This window comes from Pogona vitticeps, chromosome 3, assembly GCF_051106095.1.
Source record: "Pogona vitticeps strain Pit_001003342236 chromosome 3, PviZW2.1, whole genome shotgun sequence".
Classification (NCBI taxonomy): domain Eukaryota; kingdom Metazoa; phylum Chordata; class Lepidosauria; order Squamata; family Agamidae; genus Pogona; species Pogona vitticeps.
In genome coordinates this window covers 93772418-93790887 of record NC_135785.1, presented here as the reverse complement: position 1 = coordinate 93790887, position 18470 = coordinate 93772418, and the positions used below count along the sequence as shown (strand labels likewise).

Here is an 18470-nt window from a genome sequence, read left to right as displayed (position 1 = left end):
CCATGTGTTGTGTGAATGAAAGCAAGACTATTAATAGAGACTGGTTCCCTAGATCTGCCCAACATTGGCTGGATGTCTTCTGCCCCATGAACCACAGTGGGCACTGCCCTCTGCACTGTGTCCACACACACTGCTGCTACAGAGTGTGGCTTACACCTTGTTTCTGCAGAACACACACACACACACACCTCTGATGGGTTGCCTTTCTCCAAACATTGAAATGATGCTTATAGGCAGATTTCTGATTCTTTTGTTTTGGACTAGATATAAAGAAGGCCTGAGCAATACTAAAGAGATCCTAATGGAACTGGGTCTGACTCCCTCCGAAGATGATTGCATTGCCGTTCAGCACGTCTGCACTATTGTTTCATTTCGATCAGCGAATCTCTGCGCTGCAGCCTTGGCAGCAATCCTGACCCGTCTTCGGGAAAACAAAAAATTGACCAGGCTCCGAACCACAGTTGGAATGGATGGAACACTGTATAAAACACACCCTCAGTAAGTAAAAACTTTCTAATTTACTGCATTAGATTGGGTTGGTTGGTGAGCTTCCTGGAGATATTTGACAAGCTAAGATGTGAGATAGAATATGAGAAAGGAGGAGTTTTTCTTTCTGAACTACTCTGATTCAGATTTATAGATCTCTGCAGAAGGTCTGGTGGAAGCAGATCTCCCTGCCTCCTCCTTTTCCCCAGCAGTCATTCTATTTCTCTCAAAATGCTGAACAGAGAAGCGGTAACTGTAGAAGTGGATTATAATTGCCTCCATCCCTAGAGTCCCAGAAGGACTATCCTTTTAAAACGATGATCCATATTTGGAGCTAACATGATTGGCAAAATGCTGTCAATCCTTGAAAAGTCACCCCTAGTCCCTCAAGACTTGTTTAAAGAAGATTTTATGACATTCAGAAAAATGCTTGGGCTTTAGCTATCTCCAGGGGGAAATGCAGAACACTCAAGTGGTGCAGACTTCATGATGTTATCCAAAACATTTTCTTTGTTGGTTTGCAGAGCCTTGAACAATTGCTTTTTTTGGTCTGTAACTTCCAGAATCCCCTTCCCACTGGTCGTGCTGGCTGAGGAATTCTGGGAGTTCTAGATCATAAAAAATAATGCTTCAAACTCTGGACTGGAGAGATTGGAATGGATTTTTCATGCAGTATCTACAAGAACTTAAAATATTTTCTCCCTCCTTCCAGGTATGCCAAGCGTCTCCACAAAGTGGTCAGACGGCTGGTCCCCACCTGCGATGTTCGCTTTCTGCTCTCTGAGAGTGGCAGCGGGAAGGGAGCTGCGATGGTAACTGCCGTCGCGTGCAGACTGTTATCTCAGCGCAAACAAATCGATGAAGTTTTGGCACATTTCAGATTAACCAAAGAGAACCTCATAGATGTCAAAAACAAAATGAGGGCTGAACTGGAATATGGGCTGAAGAAAGAAACCCAGCCAACAGCCTCGGTGAAAATGTTGCCAACATTTGTTTGCGGAATGCCAGATGGGACAGGTAGGGTTCCTCGAAGAACTTGGATCTCCATCTGGTCCTGTCCCAATGTCTCAAAATTTCAAGAACAGACTTTTAATTTCCTTTATGTACACTATGGCTGAGTAACTTCCAAGGGGTGTCTGTGCATTTGTACCCAATGACTCACTGGGAAATACGTGCTGCCATTGACACATTTACTGCAGTGGTGCTGTCTAGCAAGTGCTCTTTTTTTAAAATTTTGATTTTTTAAAATGCTTTTAAAATGTTTTCAAAACTGTTGTTAATTCTGACCAGTATTTTAATATATAGTTTTGTATGGCATAGTAAACTTGTTGCTGTATGATTTTGATAGTTGTGAGCTGTCTTGGGTCCCCTATAGATAGATGCCTGAATAAATAAATTCCCACTGTTCTTATGGATCTACATGATAGTGACTTACTATACCAAGCAACAGGATGAAGTTTCATAGAATTCATTGGGTCTTTTATAAGTTTTTTCTTTTTTTAAAACTCATTTTTCAAAAATGGGAAGCTTCGTTCAGCAAGCTTGGTTACAATTTTCCAGTAGTATTTCTATGTGAGGGCTGAGAAAGTTTTTTGTCAAAATAGTAATTGGTTTTCTGTTGCAGAAAAGGGGAAGTTCCTAGCCCTTGATCTTGGGGGAACAAATTTCAGAGTTTTACTTGTAAAACTCAGAAGTGGAAGAAGCAAATCAGTCCGAATGTACAACAAAATCTTTGCCATCCCTTTGGAAATTATGCAAGGAACAGGAGAAGAGGTAAAGTAAAAACAAACAAAAATTCTGTTTTTTGTTGTTGTTGATCTAAAAACATTGGAAATACTGATTTTGTATCTTGCCTTTCTTTCCTTCTTTCTTTTGTTTTCCTCCCCAGCTATTTGATCACATTGTCCAGTGTATTGCAGACTTTCTGGAGTATATGGGGATTAAGGGTGCCCAGCTTCCCCTTGGCTTTACATTTTCTTTCCCATGTAAACAAGCAAGCATTGATAAGGTAATCAGAGTGAGCGGACTCTCGATCTTGGCCTATTGTTTTGTTTGTTCTTTGAATTGGGCTGAACATTTTCAGATCTTCATATAGAAAGTCTTTTAAAAAAATTTTTATTTCAAGTCCCCAAATGGCAGATGCAAGGTGGGTGTGACCCTTTAAATGTCCCAGGAGCTGGTTTGCCTCTTGTCACCTGGAAATGGTTTATTCTGTTTTAAATAGATTGTATCCCAGTTCCAATGGGATACACTGTCACACATAATATTAGCCAAAGCTTCATTTTCCTCACTTTCTAGGGCTAGTACAAGGTTTACCACTACAAGCATTCCTTCTATTGAATGGAATACAAAGGAGAACAGGGCACGTTCATATAACACTCATTTCCTCAAATGATCTTTGCCATCATCATGTTGTGATAGAAGACAAAGGTGTCGTTTCATGCTCTCTGGTCCAGGCAGAGCTGTCTATCTTCATGCATTCTGTTTAGAGAGTAGAAGAGGAGGTAGAGTTTTCCACATGCCATCAGTGTCTTGTGAGTAGAACAGGATGATGTATCCATGCGTACCACTTATCAAAATGAAGATTCACATTACCCAAAGCGCACCCCTGTTGTTTTCCTGTATGAGACAGACACTTCACCCCATTTTTAGCAATAAAAACAAAATCCTAATAATCTGGAAAACTAAGGATTTGCCCTTTCAACACTCCCTAGCCCTGGATTTCCAGGAAGCACTATCCTCTCTGTCAGAGGCAACAGCTGAGTTATTGAAATTTTTCTTCTGAAATGTAGTTGGTTAAAGTGAGACTCTCCTGAAAAGATAATGCATCTTTAAGTGCAGTATCTTTTTTTAAAATCTCATTTTGCTGAACATCTTTCAACTGTAATTTTTAAAATAACTTTTCCACTCTAGGGAACACTTGTTGGATGGACAAAAGGTTTCAAGGCAACAGACTGTGAAGGTGAAGATGTTGTTGATATGCTACGAGAAGCTATTAAACGGAGGAATGTAAGTCTCATAGAACACCCACCAATGGAATCTCATTTGTCTGAAGAAAGGTAGCTGTTAGGGACCCCCAATCTGTAATGTGTTTCTAGTCTGGATTGAGACCCTACAGAATTTTTTCACCAAAGAAAAAAAATATCAAAAGGTTTCAGAACAAAAGTACTGTGGGATGGTCCAGAGTGCCCTGCTCGTTGTTAAATTGCTGTGCAAAGGAACTTATAATCAGATTTGCATTTTAAATATATAATTAATTTTAAATGCATAACACATTGCAACATGTTTCTTATTATCCATAGATTCATTTAAGGTGTTTTCTGTTTCAGGAATTTGATTTAGACATTGTAGCAGTTGTGAATGACACTGTTGGGACAATGATGACCTGTGGTTATGAGGACCCGAATTGTGAAATTGGACTTATTGCAGGTAAATATTATATTAGATATGGATGTTCTGGTAAGCAGTGGAATATCACACTGACCATAAACACATTTAAAATTCCTTTTGAATTGAAGTCACAGTTAATCTAATGGATTGCCAGTGAAAACTAGCAATGTGATGGTAAAGCGTAAGTGCGCACACGGTAGCCACCACCCTCACCTCAGTGCATGGAAAGGGGAATACTGAAGTATTTATTTGTTGGCCACCAACATCTGGGACTTGCTGTGGGCTGTGCGGAAACAAGATCCTTTAACAGTGATTGCCACTGAGGATAAAATTAGATAAAATCATTCTAATGATGATGGGACATCATTAGAAACCCTGTGAGACATCTGATTATCAACACAAGTGCTTCCACCCAACTCAGCTCTTGCATTCCAGAAAACCTTATTCCACGATTGATCTTTGCTAGGTAAACACGGGGTTTATTTACACATCCGATTGCCCAGACACTTATCTTTGTGGGAATTCTATTGTTGCTAATTCGACATGTCTAGTCTGACCCTTTAATTGGCGTTTCTCCTTCGTGGCCTTTGTGAATAGACGCTAATGGGTTAATCTGTGCTTGAACAGAGCATTTTTGGAAACTTTCACAGCTTTAAGCACTTAGTGCTGGGACCTCCCCTACACCAGCTATATAACTCCGCCCCTGGCACTAGTGCCTCCGTTCTTTTTTTGACCGCTGCTGTTGCAGCAGCTTCCTTTGGAACTTTGCAAGTAAAAACAATTCTATTCCTTTCCTTTCTTCGAGATTCCCTTGTTCTTTCTTCTGTAACAAGTTGTTTCTTCTGCCTGGGGGGAAAAGTACTAGCCGGCATTAGCTGTTCTTTGCTAAGGCTTTACAAAGCCAGCTTTAGAGCCTCAGGGCTTTTTCTCTTAAAAACATAAGGTCTCTCTTACCTACTTAGCAAGGTTACCCCCAGGCTCAAGAGCAACAGCTTTCTACCTGTTTGCAATCTTCCTCTTTCTATCAAAAGAAGAGGACAGCTTCTGAGCTTTGCCCTTGGGAGAAGAAAGGGCCGCCTAGAGCTCCGGCCGCCATCTCTGCTTGTCAGTGATTCTCCTGACATGGGTTAAAAACCTCTGTGTGAGGTTGGCATGCAACAGCCCTCTTGCATCAAGGGGCTCATTCATACAGCTGTTTAACCTGCAGTGAGTTGGGCATCTGCAGCCTTACCCTTGGAGAAGAAAGGGCCTCCTGCAGCACTGGCCACCTTCCCCGCCTGTCAGTGATTCTCCTGACATGGGGTAAATGCCTCTGTGTGAGGTTGGCGCAGAACAGCCCTCCTTTGTGGGCTCGTTCATATGGCTACTAATTCCAGAGAAAGCTGTGCACCGAGGCTGTAGATGTTCTGGCAAAATAAGGTAAGCCTTGGTTTTGCCTTTGGGGATAGAATGGGCCCCCTTCAGCTCCCGCTGCCAGCCCTATCTGTCAGTGATATGCCTGACTACGGTGACACCTTTGGGTGGTTTGGCATAAAACAGCCCTCATTTATCAATGGGCTTGTTCACACAACTGCTATTTCCAAAATCAGCTAGGTTCCAAAGCAAGAGCTTTCGGGCAACATTTAGCAGCCCTAGCTTTGCCTTTAAAAAGGGGGAGGGGCTGCAGGTCCCACTGCTAGCCCTGCTAGTCAGTGATATTCCTGTCTGGGGTAGCACTTGCTTGGTGGCTCACAATTGGCACAAAACAACCCTCTATCAACGGGCTTGTTTACGCAGTAGCCTGCATTCCCACCTCAGCCACTGGCACCTGCATAGGTTCGTAAGGAAAGGACTCATAGGAGTCAACCCTAAAACCCTGCTACTGTCAGATAGACCCAAGTAATTTCCTCAGGAGGGTCCTATCACACCAACAAGTTCATGCAGAGCCAGTCCCTTTTATCTGGTACAGGAGCTATGAGCCTTTTCCGTCACCTTTCTGCCACCACCACTGCCCCACTCCACCTGGCACTGTTCTGAGCCATGGGCTAAGGAGTGCTTTGTGCCTCCACCTATGCCTGAAAGGTGTAATGCTCCCTCGAACTCTGCTCTGGCAGCAAAGTGTTCGCGGGTTCAACCTAACTCACTGTTAACCCTTTCAGCCTTCTCTGTCCCGGCAACTGTACTGAGACTGAGTTTGGTCAGGCTCATGCTAAGAAAGACTGCTCCCCTAATCATCTGAAGGACTTACCTTATTCAGCTGGGACTCAAAAGAGTCAGAAGGGGAGGAAGACTTCCAACCAATCTTCCTACTCCCATATCAGTTGCTGCAGTTAGTCACCCTCCTTTACTATTAACAGATAAGGAGTTCTTTGGTCGGCGTTTTTATATTCTGGCCACCATGTAGCCAACTAGTCCTCTGCCATGGGTGCTTATCATCACTACTCCTATAATGGATAGGTGTTCTGTCACTTTGCATCAAGATGACATTTGCCTACTAGGCCAATGTCTCTGGACACATTCCTTCAGTTTCTCCTTCACTTGTTCTGCCTGGGACTGGCCCATTCTACCTGCAAACCCTTGGCGTCAGCATCGCTCCGCTTGCTGCCTTTCTCCTGGCAATAACCTTAGCTTGCAGGACTGGAGGACTGGCTACACTAAGAGCGGGTCCTCCTTTCTGAAAGGTAAGCCAGGCCTTACCTTCTTGCCTAAGGTATTTTCTGCCTTTCATCTGAACCAACCAGCTGTCCTTCCTGTCTTCTTTCCCACGCCATCTTCACTGCTTGAGATAGCTCTGCACTCTCTAGACATGAAGTGTGCTCTGTTGCATTATGTGCACAGCACGACCACTTTTCGTGCCTCACAGCATCTCTGTCACCTTTGCCGGCTCCTCCTTCGGAGCACAGGTTTCCTCTCAGACCATCTCTAGATGGTTAGTCAAAACCATCTGTCTTCCCTATGATTTGTCAGAGACTCCTTTTCCAAAGTCAGTGAGAGCTCACTCTACTAGAGCTTTGGCATCCTCAACAGCCTTTCTCTGTGGAGTGGACATCACAGATGTCTGCCGCATTGCCACATGCGCCACTCCGCCTATCCTCATCTCACTCTACCACCTGGATGTCCAGCCGAAGGCTGAGGCTGCGGTACATCAAGCTGTCCTGGCTTCTGCATTTCCGTGATGTCCCTCCTCCTGGTTAGTCAACCTGCCAGTCACCCATTAGTGTGTATTCACAGAGGCCACAAAGGAGAAAAAGAAGTTACTTACCTGTAACTCTGATTCTTTGAGTGGTCCTCTGTGAATTCACACATCCTGCCCCCGCTGTCCATCACATGTGCCATGGCATGCTGGGCAGCAGCGGTCGGTTCCTTAGAACTGGGGCACTAGTGCCGGGGGTGGAGTTATATAGTATAACTGGTGTAGGGGAGGTCCCAGCACTAAGTGCTTAAAGCTGTGAAAGTTTCTGAAACTGCTCTGCTCGAGCACAGATTAACCCATTAGTATGAATTCACAGAGGACCACTCAAAGAACCAGAGTTACAGGAAAGTAACTTCTTTTTCTCTTTACTACTGATTGTGGAAAAAACAGTAGTCTTGGGATTGCTGATGGTTAGGAGAGGCTTTTTGCTATCACTGGTAAGAAAGCAGTGTTCTCAGAAGACAAGAAGACAGCGATCACCTTTACAGATCAGTGGGACAGTAAGGAAAAGTGGCTGAGGTGTCACTGCTTTGGAGTTTTGGACTGAGTTTCACCAAAGACCTCATGTTGTCCCAAAGCTATTGACTGTGCACAACAGTGTGATTCATTCTATTTCTTGTTAAAAGAGTGTATTGTTATCGCATATGCTTTCTGGAAAGAAAAAGAGCTATGCCAGCCTCCCTCTAAAGGGGTTATTTCAGGAAGTACATTAATTTTTCCTCCTTGTAGAGTTGACTGTATGCCGTACTATCTATTCCAAAAACAGATGCCCCCATTGGCATAAAAGCTTTGCTGGTAGGGGGTCAAACTAGGTTGTACATTTACTGTAACATGTTATTCTAAACATAGCTTTCTTAAGAGGAAAAAACTGGCTGTTTATTCTAAAACAAGCCAGCCTCCACATTTGATAGAAAACTAGCCTGCTGTTGTCATTAAATTGATCACGGGGAGATAAGCATGGCTTTGTTTTCACTTCTGAGTCCTCAGGCAGATAGCTGCGGAAGATCTATGTGCTTGGAGGGATAACGTGGTAAGATGAAGAAACATAACTTGCATTCATATGTATCTATCTTAGCTAATATTATCTTAATTTAAGAACCTGTGAAGAGGTTGGGAACACAGGAGATTAATCACACTATTGGCCCATCTAGCTTAGTACTATTTACAGTGTAGACTGTACACTGGCCAAAATCCTAATGTGTAGTTACACCTGCAGAATGCAAATGGCATAACTTTGCAGTGGCTTCTTGCTGGCAAGTAATTAGTCTCACTTATGCATATGTGGCAGAAGATCCAATCAGGGACTTCTTATTTAGCAATGAGAAACTGCTGCAAGCCAAGCTCTTTGCCTCCTGCATTTAGAAATACATGCTAGGATTTTGGCCATTGTCTAGTAGTGGCTCTCTAGGTTCAATCTGGGTCTTTCTCGGCTCCAAATGGAAATGCCAGGGAGCAAACCAAGTATACTTTTTATATGAAACACATGCTCTGCCATTGAGGGTGTGCTCTATCAAAGATTATTCCATCCCTGAATTTCAGACTTTAGTATATAGTATCTTTGTGAGTATAAGTTGACTGTCCCTGACAGAGGAATCTTGTGAGTCTTGATAAAATCATGGAAGCCATCAGTTTTATCAGGAATACCCGTATGTGTCACTGTAACTGGAACAACAGAATTAACAAATAATTCCATGCAACATTATGCTTATATATAATGTGCCCCCAACTATAACATGTGTATGCTATAAATCTCAACTTCTGACTTGTTATCTTGAAGGTTCTGAATACACAGCAATCCTGAGGACCAAAGGCTTCCCAGCCTTATTGTAAGAAGATAAAATTACATATAGATACAAATATATTTGTCACTTTAAGGAGCAGAGCAGAGATGGCACTTCCAAAAGGCACCCACCCTTCTTAACCCAGAAACCACTCATGCAAAAGATTATCAAATTTATTATGCCTTAAGTGGGAGTTAGTCCACAAAGGCATATGCCCTAATAAATTTGGTGATCTTCAAGGTACCACAGGACCTTACTGTTTTTGATTCAACAGTCATAGTCATGGTTCTCTCTCTGGTAGAAGTTCCTGGCCATCTTCCAAGTCAGCACTTGAACGCCTCACTTTTTGCTTGTCTGGATTGCAGCCATCATTTTTAGCTGCTCACTATTCAGCACTACTTAGAGAAGAGCTTCAGGAAAAATTTCTTCCTTTTCCAGGTTCCCATTTTAGATACTTCGCTGATATAATCAAATCAAATGTGCATGTCTTTTATTTTTCTTCCAGGGACAGGCAGTAATGTGTGCTACATGGAAGATATGAAAAATATAGAGATTGTGGAAGGAGATGAAGGCAAGATGTGCATCAATACAGAATGGGGAGGATTTGGTGACAATGGCTGTATAGATGATCTCAGGACAACATACGATATAGAAGTGGATGAGGGGTCACTGAATCCTGGGAAACAGAGGTATGAGTGGATGTTGTATTACTATTCTAACATTTTGAGACTAATGAGGATACACACAGAGACTTGGGGAACTCTTTTCCTCTGGAAATCAGTACCACCATCTCTCTTTGTTCATGGCAACCTGCATTTGAACATGCAGGTGTGTTGCTACCATGCCCACCCCACCTTCAGAGTCAGATTAGTTAGTCAGCAGGTTATTTACAGAGTGCACTTATACCCTGCTCTACAGCTAAAAAAGACCCTCAAAATCCCCATCCAGATGGAACTGGATCTTCTGTGCTGGATTCTGTTTGTTTTAGCAGATCAGTACAATAGCACCACTGCTAAAATCACTCCTTCAAAAATGCTGAAGAAACAATTTACAAATGATCTTCTCTGCTGGTATTGTAGTTGTAGTCGTAGCTGTTGTCAGTGGATTAAATTAACACCAAAGGCTTCAAAACTAAGATGCAAAGGTATGATTATATGCTGGGAAAACACTACAAGGGACTTTTTTTAAAAAACAGGGAAAACCAAGGTTTTGTGACTCTGCCATGCTGGCATGGATTTAAGCCTTGGTGTCCTCTGGGTGGCAATAGAAATGCCGATGTTGTTAGTTTACAATTGGGTACACTTAGGGAAATAAATGTGCCATCTGGAGAAGCCTAAAAGAGTTTACATATTGTTTTATTTTGAAATATAAGACAATTCTTCTTCTTGGGTTTACAGATGAAAATATACATGGCATGAAGAGAAGAGGGGTTAGGGAAAAGGAAAACAAGCAAGCTCAGACACAAGTTCTTAATGTTCTAACACCTTCAGCCCCTTTTATCATCCTGTGTATTGCAGCACTTCAAAATGCTAACCAGATCAAAATGTTTCTTTTTTCCTATAAAAGGTATGAAAAGATGACAAGTGGAATGTACTTGGGTGAAATAGTGAGACAAATCCTAATTGACTTGACCAAGAAAGGACTTCTCTTCAAAGGTCAGATTTCAGAAACTTTGAGAAAAAGAGGAATATTTGAGACAAAATTCTTGTCTCAGATTGAAAGGTAAAATCATACACTGCCGTACTTGGCGTTTTCCTATTTAAGCATCTCTTCCAGTCATTTTCTTATCTGTAATTGTTTAAGAAATTTGTAAGATGCCTTGAGTGCTTTCTTTTGGGAGAAGGGAAGGAATAAATAAATAAATAATAAACAAAAAAGATATATGTTGTATCTTTCTCAAAAGCTGCTGAGAAACTGAACATTAGAAAGCTTGTTAAATATATTCTACATGCTGAGGAAATAATCTGAGAGTTTTCCCAAAGGCGCCTGAGGGGTGACATGATTGAGACGTATGTGGTGATGGCATCTAGCCTAGATGCCTTTAAAAGGGGAATGGACAGATTTCTGGAGGAAAAGTCAGTTGCAGATTACAAGCCATGATGGGGATGTACAATCTCCAGGCTTAGAAGGAAGGTATCTCCAAATGCCAGATGCAGGGGAGGGGTATCAGGAGAAAGGTATCTAGTTGTCTCGTGTGCTCCCAGAGGCATCTGGCGGGGCCACTGGGTGATACAAAAAGCTGAACCAGATGGGCCCTTGGCTTGATCCAGCAGGGCTCTTACATTCTTGTCTAACTAGGGATTCTGGGAGTTATAGTCCAAAAATATAGTTTTAGAAGAGGTGGCCATATTAGTCTGTGTCTAGCATACCAGGCAAAAACAAAGCCAAAATAATAAAAAAAAAAAGACGACAAAAATATTGGGGCACCTTAAAGACTGTTACATTTTATTGTGAGTTTTTGTGGACAAGTCCACTTCCTCACACATGGAGTGGGATTGCATGGAAAATATTTATACAGTTATACCTGGCCCCAAAACAAAGAGACTGATTGTTTCCGGGGCAGAAGTAGTTGACAATGTCACATTTCACACCTGGCAACAAACATTCAGCTCCCCTTCGAAGAAGCATTGTTCAATAAACAATGACAATGATTAGTGGCTTAATTAATCCTAGGCTATAGATAACAAAGGGGAACAATGGCAATTAGTACCATGTTTCCCTGAAAATAAGACAGGCTCTTATATTAATTTTTGCTCAAAAATGTATTAGGGCTTATTTTCAGGGGATGTTTTGTATTTTTGATGCACAACAATCTACATTTATTCAAATACAGTCATGTCATCTTCTGGTGGCTGCACAATGGTGGAGGATGGGATTTCACTTAACTGAGGCTTATTTTTGGGGTAGGGCTTATATTACAAGCATCTTGAAAGATCGTATTAGGGCTTATTTTCAGGTTAGGTCTTATTTTCGGGGAAACGGTATCATAATTGCTGATGGGGTATGTGAGACCACACTGGGTAGTTAGTAAGGGAATATAGACACAAATTATAGCAGGTTCAGCATTTTATATTTAAAAATGGCTTAAGAATCCTTGGCTTATATTGAATCCATAGAGATAGTTAAGTAGTGCCTTGAGTTACGAACTTAATTCTTTACGGGATTATGGTCGTGACTCAAGTTGGTCGTAACTTAAAGCACCATTTCCCATAGGAATACATTGAAACGCGATTAATCCGTTTTGGCTGTTTTTTGGTTGTATCTCAAGTCACTGGTTGTATCTCAAAGCATTAGTTCCCATAGGAACTAATGCAAGAGCCGTTACTCCGTCCACTAGGGGGAGACTCTTTTTTTAACCTAAGGTAATCTCTAAGGCTAAAAGAAAGGGCAGGAAAGGAAGGAGGGAGGGAGCCTTTTTTCCGGTCGTACCTGAAAGCACTGGTTGAAAATCAAAGCAAAATTCTGCGACTGGAGCTGGTCGTAACTCGAGTCGGTCGCAAGTCAAGATGTTCGTAAGTCGAGGCAGCACTGTATATTGAGTCCATTGAGTCTTGGTTTATATTGTGTCCAAAAAGTAAACATTCCTTAGAGATTAACTGTGTTATTTGGTGATAAGCAAAATACACTCTTATCTTCAGAGTTTCATTTATTGTATAAAATTCTTTTTTTTTAAAATAGCAGGGTGACATAGCTAGAGAGGAGAGGGTGCTAATGCTGAGGAGGTGAGGTAGACAGCGTGTGAATGTGCCTCTCTAGCTACGTGGTTTTGTATTCTCCCGCCCATACTAGTTTCCAGCTGTTTCTGCGAAAACTGCAAGCTAACCAGAGGTGCATGTTGTGTTTTGTCTGACTACAGTGACCGACTTGCTCTGCTTCAAGTAAGGAGAATCCTGCAGGAGCTTGGGCTGGATAGCACCTGTGATGACAGCATCATTGTAAAGAAGGTCTGTGGCTTCGTTTCCAAGAGAGCTGCCCAACTTTGCGGAGCTGGACTCGCCGCTGTAGTAGAGAAGATACAGGAGAACAGAAACCTGGAGCACTTGAAAATCACCGTGGGTGTGGACGGGACCTTGTACAAGCTACATCCACAGTGAGCATTTGAGATAGTGGATTGTGTGGGTCGGGGTTGTTGTTTTGGCTTTGTTGTATTGACTAATTTTTAAAAGTTACATAGCGTGTTGCTTAGTTGTTTTGCTTAACTGATGGGAAGAAAAAGTATGAAAGTCAAGAAATTGCCATCATGCTATCCCAGCTGACCTGATTGTATTAAGGAAGACTGAAATTACAACTGTTGGAGAAAATTCTGCTTTTTTGCCTCCTTACAGTGTACAAGTTAGACTAGCAAGAAAATACTGGCATAGCAAGTGCTTGTATTCAGGGTCCCAGAAGAGGAGCAATTGGTGATCTTTATCAGGATAGTCCATCCTATTGCCCCATAGTTTTCCATTCATAAAACAAGAATTAGTTGGCATTCCATGGCCAGAAAATGTGCTTATTTCTAGGGACGGGGACTCAAGTTGAAGGACTCATTGTCAAGCCGGGCTTAGGTCACACCAGTAACTCATCGCGATCTCAATTTGTTTTTTTTTTCTTCAATGACTTGGACTTGACTTGTGACTCAGAACCCACCCATCCCTTTTTTTTCCAGAGGAAAAAAGCTTGTTTTTAATAGGGACTTCGACTTGGGACTTGGACCCAAACACTTGCCAAGGTTTTTGTTTTGGTTCTTTCTCCCTCACTCATCTACCCATAACACTTTTCATTTTGCTGGTGATTAAGGCATAATTAAGTTATCATACAGCTGGATCTCAGTGAGTGATAATAGCATTTCTTTTGTGGTGTAAGAAGAAATGCTTTATGTTGTATGTATAGTTCTGTGGCATGGTAATCATTATCATTATGATCATCATCATCATCATAGAAGTGCAGAGCTAGAAGGGACCCTATAGACTATCAGGTCCAGCTCTTGTCAAGGAGGCACTGAGGGGGACTCAAACTTCCAACCTCTGGCTCCACAGCCAGATATCTAAACCACCGAACTATCTCTTCTCTTATCCAACTTGCAAATGTGTTATTTATGCTTTTTTATTCTCTTGATTATTGACCTGAACATCCTGACTGCTCATGAATTTGCACTTCGCAAGACCTCATGAAAGTCATTCCTAAATGGGGAAGGAGGTCCATGTGCTGGCTTGTATTGCATAGTCTCTGTACAGAAGAGAAAATGGCATTCCTTTTGAGTAATACAAATCTCTCCTCATGGTTTGATGGGGGAAAAGTAAAAGAATGATGTTTTTCTTTCGCTATTAAAGCAGTTCTATCACCCTTCCAAGGCTTTTATAGAGAAGTACTGCATTGGCCAGAATCCTGCTTGGCAATTGATAAAGGCATGAAATCACACAAGGCACTGCAGCAAATTGCTGCTGATTAATGAGATTGCGGCTCTAATGAGATCACAGGGAGATATGTGTTTGTGTGAGTCAGGGGGGCAATAACAGGGATAAAGAGTGTGTGCATACACATGCACTGTGCCAGTATTCACCTCTCCGCAAATCATCCGCTCCTCTAAGCTGCCATTTCTTTCTTTTAAAAAAAAACAACAGTTCCCCCCACCAACCGGTTTATTCGTTCATTTTTATTTTTGGCAGCTCAAGAACTCTCTAGGAAGTGATTTGGGAGGAAAGCCTTTGTTAGGCAGTTCCTCTGAACTGCGCCACCCGCAGGTACTCCTGATGGAACTGCAAGCAGAAAGCATTTTTCCTTTGCTTCGATGGCCACTGATATCAGAATGAACGGAATACCCCAGTGCGACTTTGCAGTGAGAGAAGGCGAGTTAATTCGCATTTCCATTGCTGCATAGTCACAGCCTAAGAAAATATATTCATGATTTCAGTTTCAAATGAGCACGGTGACAACGCAGAGTGGGTGGATGGAGTTGTTGACTTAAATTCCCTAGATATGAAACAAGTCATCTGCATTTAAAATGGCCACTCCTCCTACATTCCATCAAACAGCTGAGTACCCAAAAAATAGAAATGAGGATACTACACTTGATCTTAGCCAAAAGGCCGAGAAGTGACGAGGATGATAACTGCTTGATAACTGCTGGGGTACATTTTAGCCAGTATAATGATGAGCATTTTGTAGCTAGCAGATAGTTAACAATAATTATCTTGTAATTGTTTGTGTTCTCCCCTCACCCTCCCCCCATATTTAGTTTTTCTAGGATCTTGCAAGAAACTGTGAAAGAGCTGGCACCTCAGTGTGACGTGACATTCATGCTGTCTGAAGATGGGAGCGGAAAGGGAGCTGCCTTAATTACTGCTGTTGCAAAACGGATGCATATGGCTACCGAAAATTAAACCAATCAATGGCATACAAGCACATGTACATGGTAACAGTTTAGTAAAAAAGGGTCTTGTTAAAAAGCTTGAAGTACTGTAGTTGTTTGGAAACACGACTCACATATGTAGTCTAATGGTTGTCCAGATGTGGAAATAGAAAGCAATTTGTTTTGTAGGTTTTGGCATATCTGAAGACTGGTTGCTCTAAATTGCCTTACATTCAATGATATACTTGATATTTCTGCACTGTGCCTCATGCTGTTTATAAATAATATAAAACAGTCAGGTCACTTAGCATAACTGTTGTTTCCAGAAATAAAATTATTTTGAACGTATTTATATACTGTAATTTGCTATCCGCTTTCTACTTCCCATTTAAAGGTTTTATATTCATTTTTAAAAGTTGTTTGCAATGTATGAGTCATAACCTGGAAGCAGGTATGATGTGGCTATAGACTGGAAGTAGATGTCATGTTTTGTATACATCCTTAGGTAGGTGTCCCAAGATGCCACTTTTGTTCTACTTCTATTATTTTTTAAAGCAAAAAAAGGTTGGTACACAAAATGTAATAAATTAATGTTCTTTTTTCAAAAAAAAAATGTCATTAGTGTGTTTAATTTCCTTTCTTTTGTGTTTGTTTGTTCGAAAAGGGTTATACTGCTCAGTGTAAAGCACATGCTGAGTTCATCAAATTTGGGTTCAGTCCATGGCTTTTCCAAGTAAGGCTGAGATAGTCCTCTGCCGGAAGTTCTGAGGAGACAGTCAGCGCTGATCTAGACAGGAAGGTAGATTGCCTTTCCCCCCCTCTCTTTCCTTTCCTTTTAAATGGAATAGACATGTTTGGCTATAGACAACAAAAATATCAAGAGTCAGTAGAAAGTAAAATCCCAGGAAGTGACATTCATTGCAATTAATTAATATTTCTAAAATAAGTCACTCACGCATTCACTTGAAAAAGAAGCACTAGCGTGTTAAAGGAGTATTCTGTTTACAGTGTTTGATTGGAAAGGATGGACAATCCTGCTGTAGATTTCTAGATAAATCTAAATCCTAGTCCTCTTTGACACATTTACTTTGCCAATGACTTAGAGAAACACAATAGCAAATAGGGTGCCTCAGCACTGTGTCCCCCCCCCCCCCGTGTCTATGCACTGCTTTCCCACATATTCCTTGAACTGAGCCCTCAGTAATTCATCTGACAGGCAAATGTTTAGCAAAAGAAGTTTGCAGATGAAAGCGGTGGTTGTTGGATTTTTGCTAGTGTTCAGTGTATTGGAGCCCTGTAGAAATAAGAATACAGACAAACATAGAATTCTTCTAGTATGTTTGACCTGAAATATTAAGTACTTCAAACTGGGGGGGGGGGGAGAGAATCAACCTCCACATGTTTCTAAAAGGCAATTGCTGCAGCCTCTTAGGGAGTTATAAGATCGCATGTGATGACTAGGCTTTGATGTGAACCGGCAGAAGCTCTCTTTTCTGCCTTGGCCATCCTGAGTTTGGCTTCTGTGTGTGAGACTGGGAGAGGGGAATTGAACAAGGCATACAGATTTGATGAACCACCAGCTCAGTCACCGGGCTGTCATGAAATGATGGAAAACAGTTGGATAATGTTCTGGAGGGGCAAGGGTTAATAATCTTGCTGAGATGACAATTATACAGTATGATTATTTTTTGGGAAAAGCTATGGTACATTAAGGCAGGCTTACTCTCCTCTATCTGTAACTACAGGACATATTTTTGCAAGCACGGAGTGTTCCAAGGCATGCTGCAAAATGGACATATTCTGAAAAGCAGTAATTCACCGAATGTATCTGAGCTGCTAATACCTCCCCTTATTCCTCACTATTGATTGTTTGGATTACAGCTGATGGGACATTAAATATAACAGTTGATGGAGGGTCACATACTTCCCACCCTTGCCTTCAAAGGTGCTTAAATTATTGAAGGAAAAGATTTGAGTGCACATGCATGCTGGCATTTTGCAATGAACTTCAGCTGTTCAAATCAGATTGTCAGGCCACCTGGTGGAATCTACACAAGGTGATTACCACAAAAGCACAGTGTTGGTTACATGACACAGAAGCCAGTAGTGTTGAAATTTTAAAAAATAATCCAAGATCAAAACTCTTACAACCAAAAGGATTGAATGCGGGCAGTTTCTGCAAAGACTTTGATAGATGGGGCACAGGCTTTCAAATGTCTGGTGGCTAAAGTCTTTCAATTTAGGGCACAATAGGGCAGGAAATTCTCCTGCAGAATTTCCAGAACACCCTACCATTGAGCAAGTGAGGTAGCTGCTTTAGATGACAGGTTTTGAGCAACATAAAATGGCAGCGTTTCTTCTTCTTCCTAGGTGTTGTGAAGATGCTTGTGGCATTTTCTGCTTCAGGCGACAAACTGGCCTCGAATACTATGTGTAATGTGACTGGGAGTTGAATGCCTCAGGCAGAAAACTCTCTTAGGCCAGCTCTGTCAATCCCCATGAAAAACTGGCTTGTAGTTTTTAAACTCAGCTCTTCCTCTTTAAGATGGCTGCTTACTTGTGCTTTCAAACTGACATTTGTGATTCACACTGTGTGGCAACCAGCCTCCCCAACTGCATACCAAGGCCTGCCTGCAGAACAATGAGAAGGCCTGGCCCATTGTGGGATCTGCAGCAGGACACAGTTCTCCTTAACTACCCTTTCTGAGCTGCACTCTAAGCATGTTACCAACCGCCCCATCAAAGAGTTGCTTAAGAAAAAGAGGCACCAGCAAAACTATGTATTTTGTAAAGGTATAATGCATCTGGTGGAAAAAGATAGTATCCAGTCCCAAAGGGAGGCCATCTAAGATTTTGTACCATTGTTCCATCCAAGTATAGAGGTGGTTCCTCTTTAGAAAAGTAGATATTATTAACCTAGGGTTGGCACCTACCGCATTTTTCACACCATAAGATGCACTTTTTCCCCACAAAACAGGGGAGTGGAAAGTCTGTGCGTCTTATGGAGCAAAGAAAACAGATTATATTTTCCTGTTTTCTTCTCCTAAAAATTGATGCGTCTTATGGAAAGGTGCGTCTTATGGAGCGAAAAATACGGTAACTCCTATCTCCTGTTTTGTGGCATAAAGATTGCACATTAACATTTTTTTCTAGCTCTCAGCAAACATGTGGCATTTTATGCCTCACTCAAGGCAACAGATAGCGCTACAGAGGCCTTAGCGAGAGTTTTGGCTACAGAGAGAGGACAAGATCCTATAACCTGATACTCTTGGCACTTTTCTATAAAATTAAATGGAAATATCAAGAAATT

At 41.7% G+C, this 18470-nt stretch overlaps 1 protein-coding gene and 1 pseudogene across 1 annotated transcript in view; one reads left to right on the top strand and one right to left on the bottom strand.

The window, feature by feature from the left end:
- The window catches only part of LOC110086798 (hexokinase HKDC1), a 37698-nt gene extending 21925 nt beyond the window's left edge, over positions 1-15773 (top strand). The window contains exons 9-18 of the mRNA XM_020808001.3: positions 265-498; positions 1199-1503; positions 2111-2259; positions 2375-2494; positions 3400-3495; positions 3816-3915; positions 9335-9518; positions 10396-10551; positions 12686-12919; positions 15047-15773. Of these exons, the coding sequence (XP_020663660.1) occupies positions 265-498; positions 1199-1503; positions 2111-2259; positions 2375-2494; positions 3400-3495; positions 3816-3915; positions 9335-9518; positions 10396-10551; positions 12686-12919; positions 15047-15191 (1723 nt within the window). The 3' untranslated portion in view covers positions 15192-15773. The remainder of the gene's footprint in view (positions 1-264; positions 499-1198; positions 1504-2110; positions 2260-2374; positions 2495-3399; positions 3496-3815; positions 3916-9334; positions 9519-10395; positions 10552-12685; positions 12920-15046) is intronic.
- Positions 14762-14909, bottom strand: LOC144588529 (U2 spliceosomal RNA; annotated as a pseudogene).
- Positions 15774-18470: the final 2697 nt, after the last annotated feature.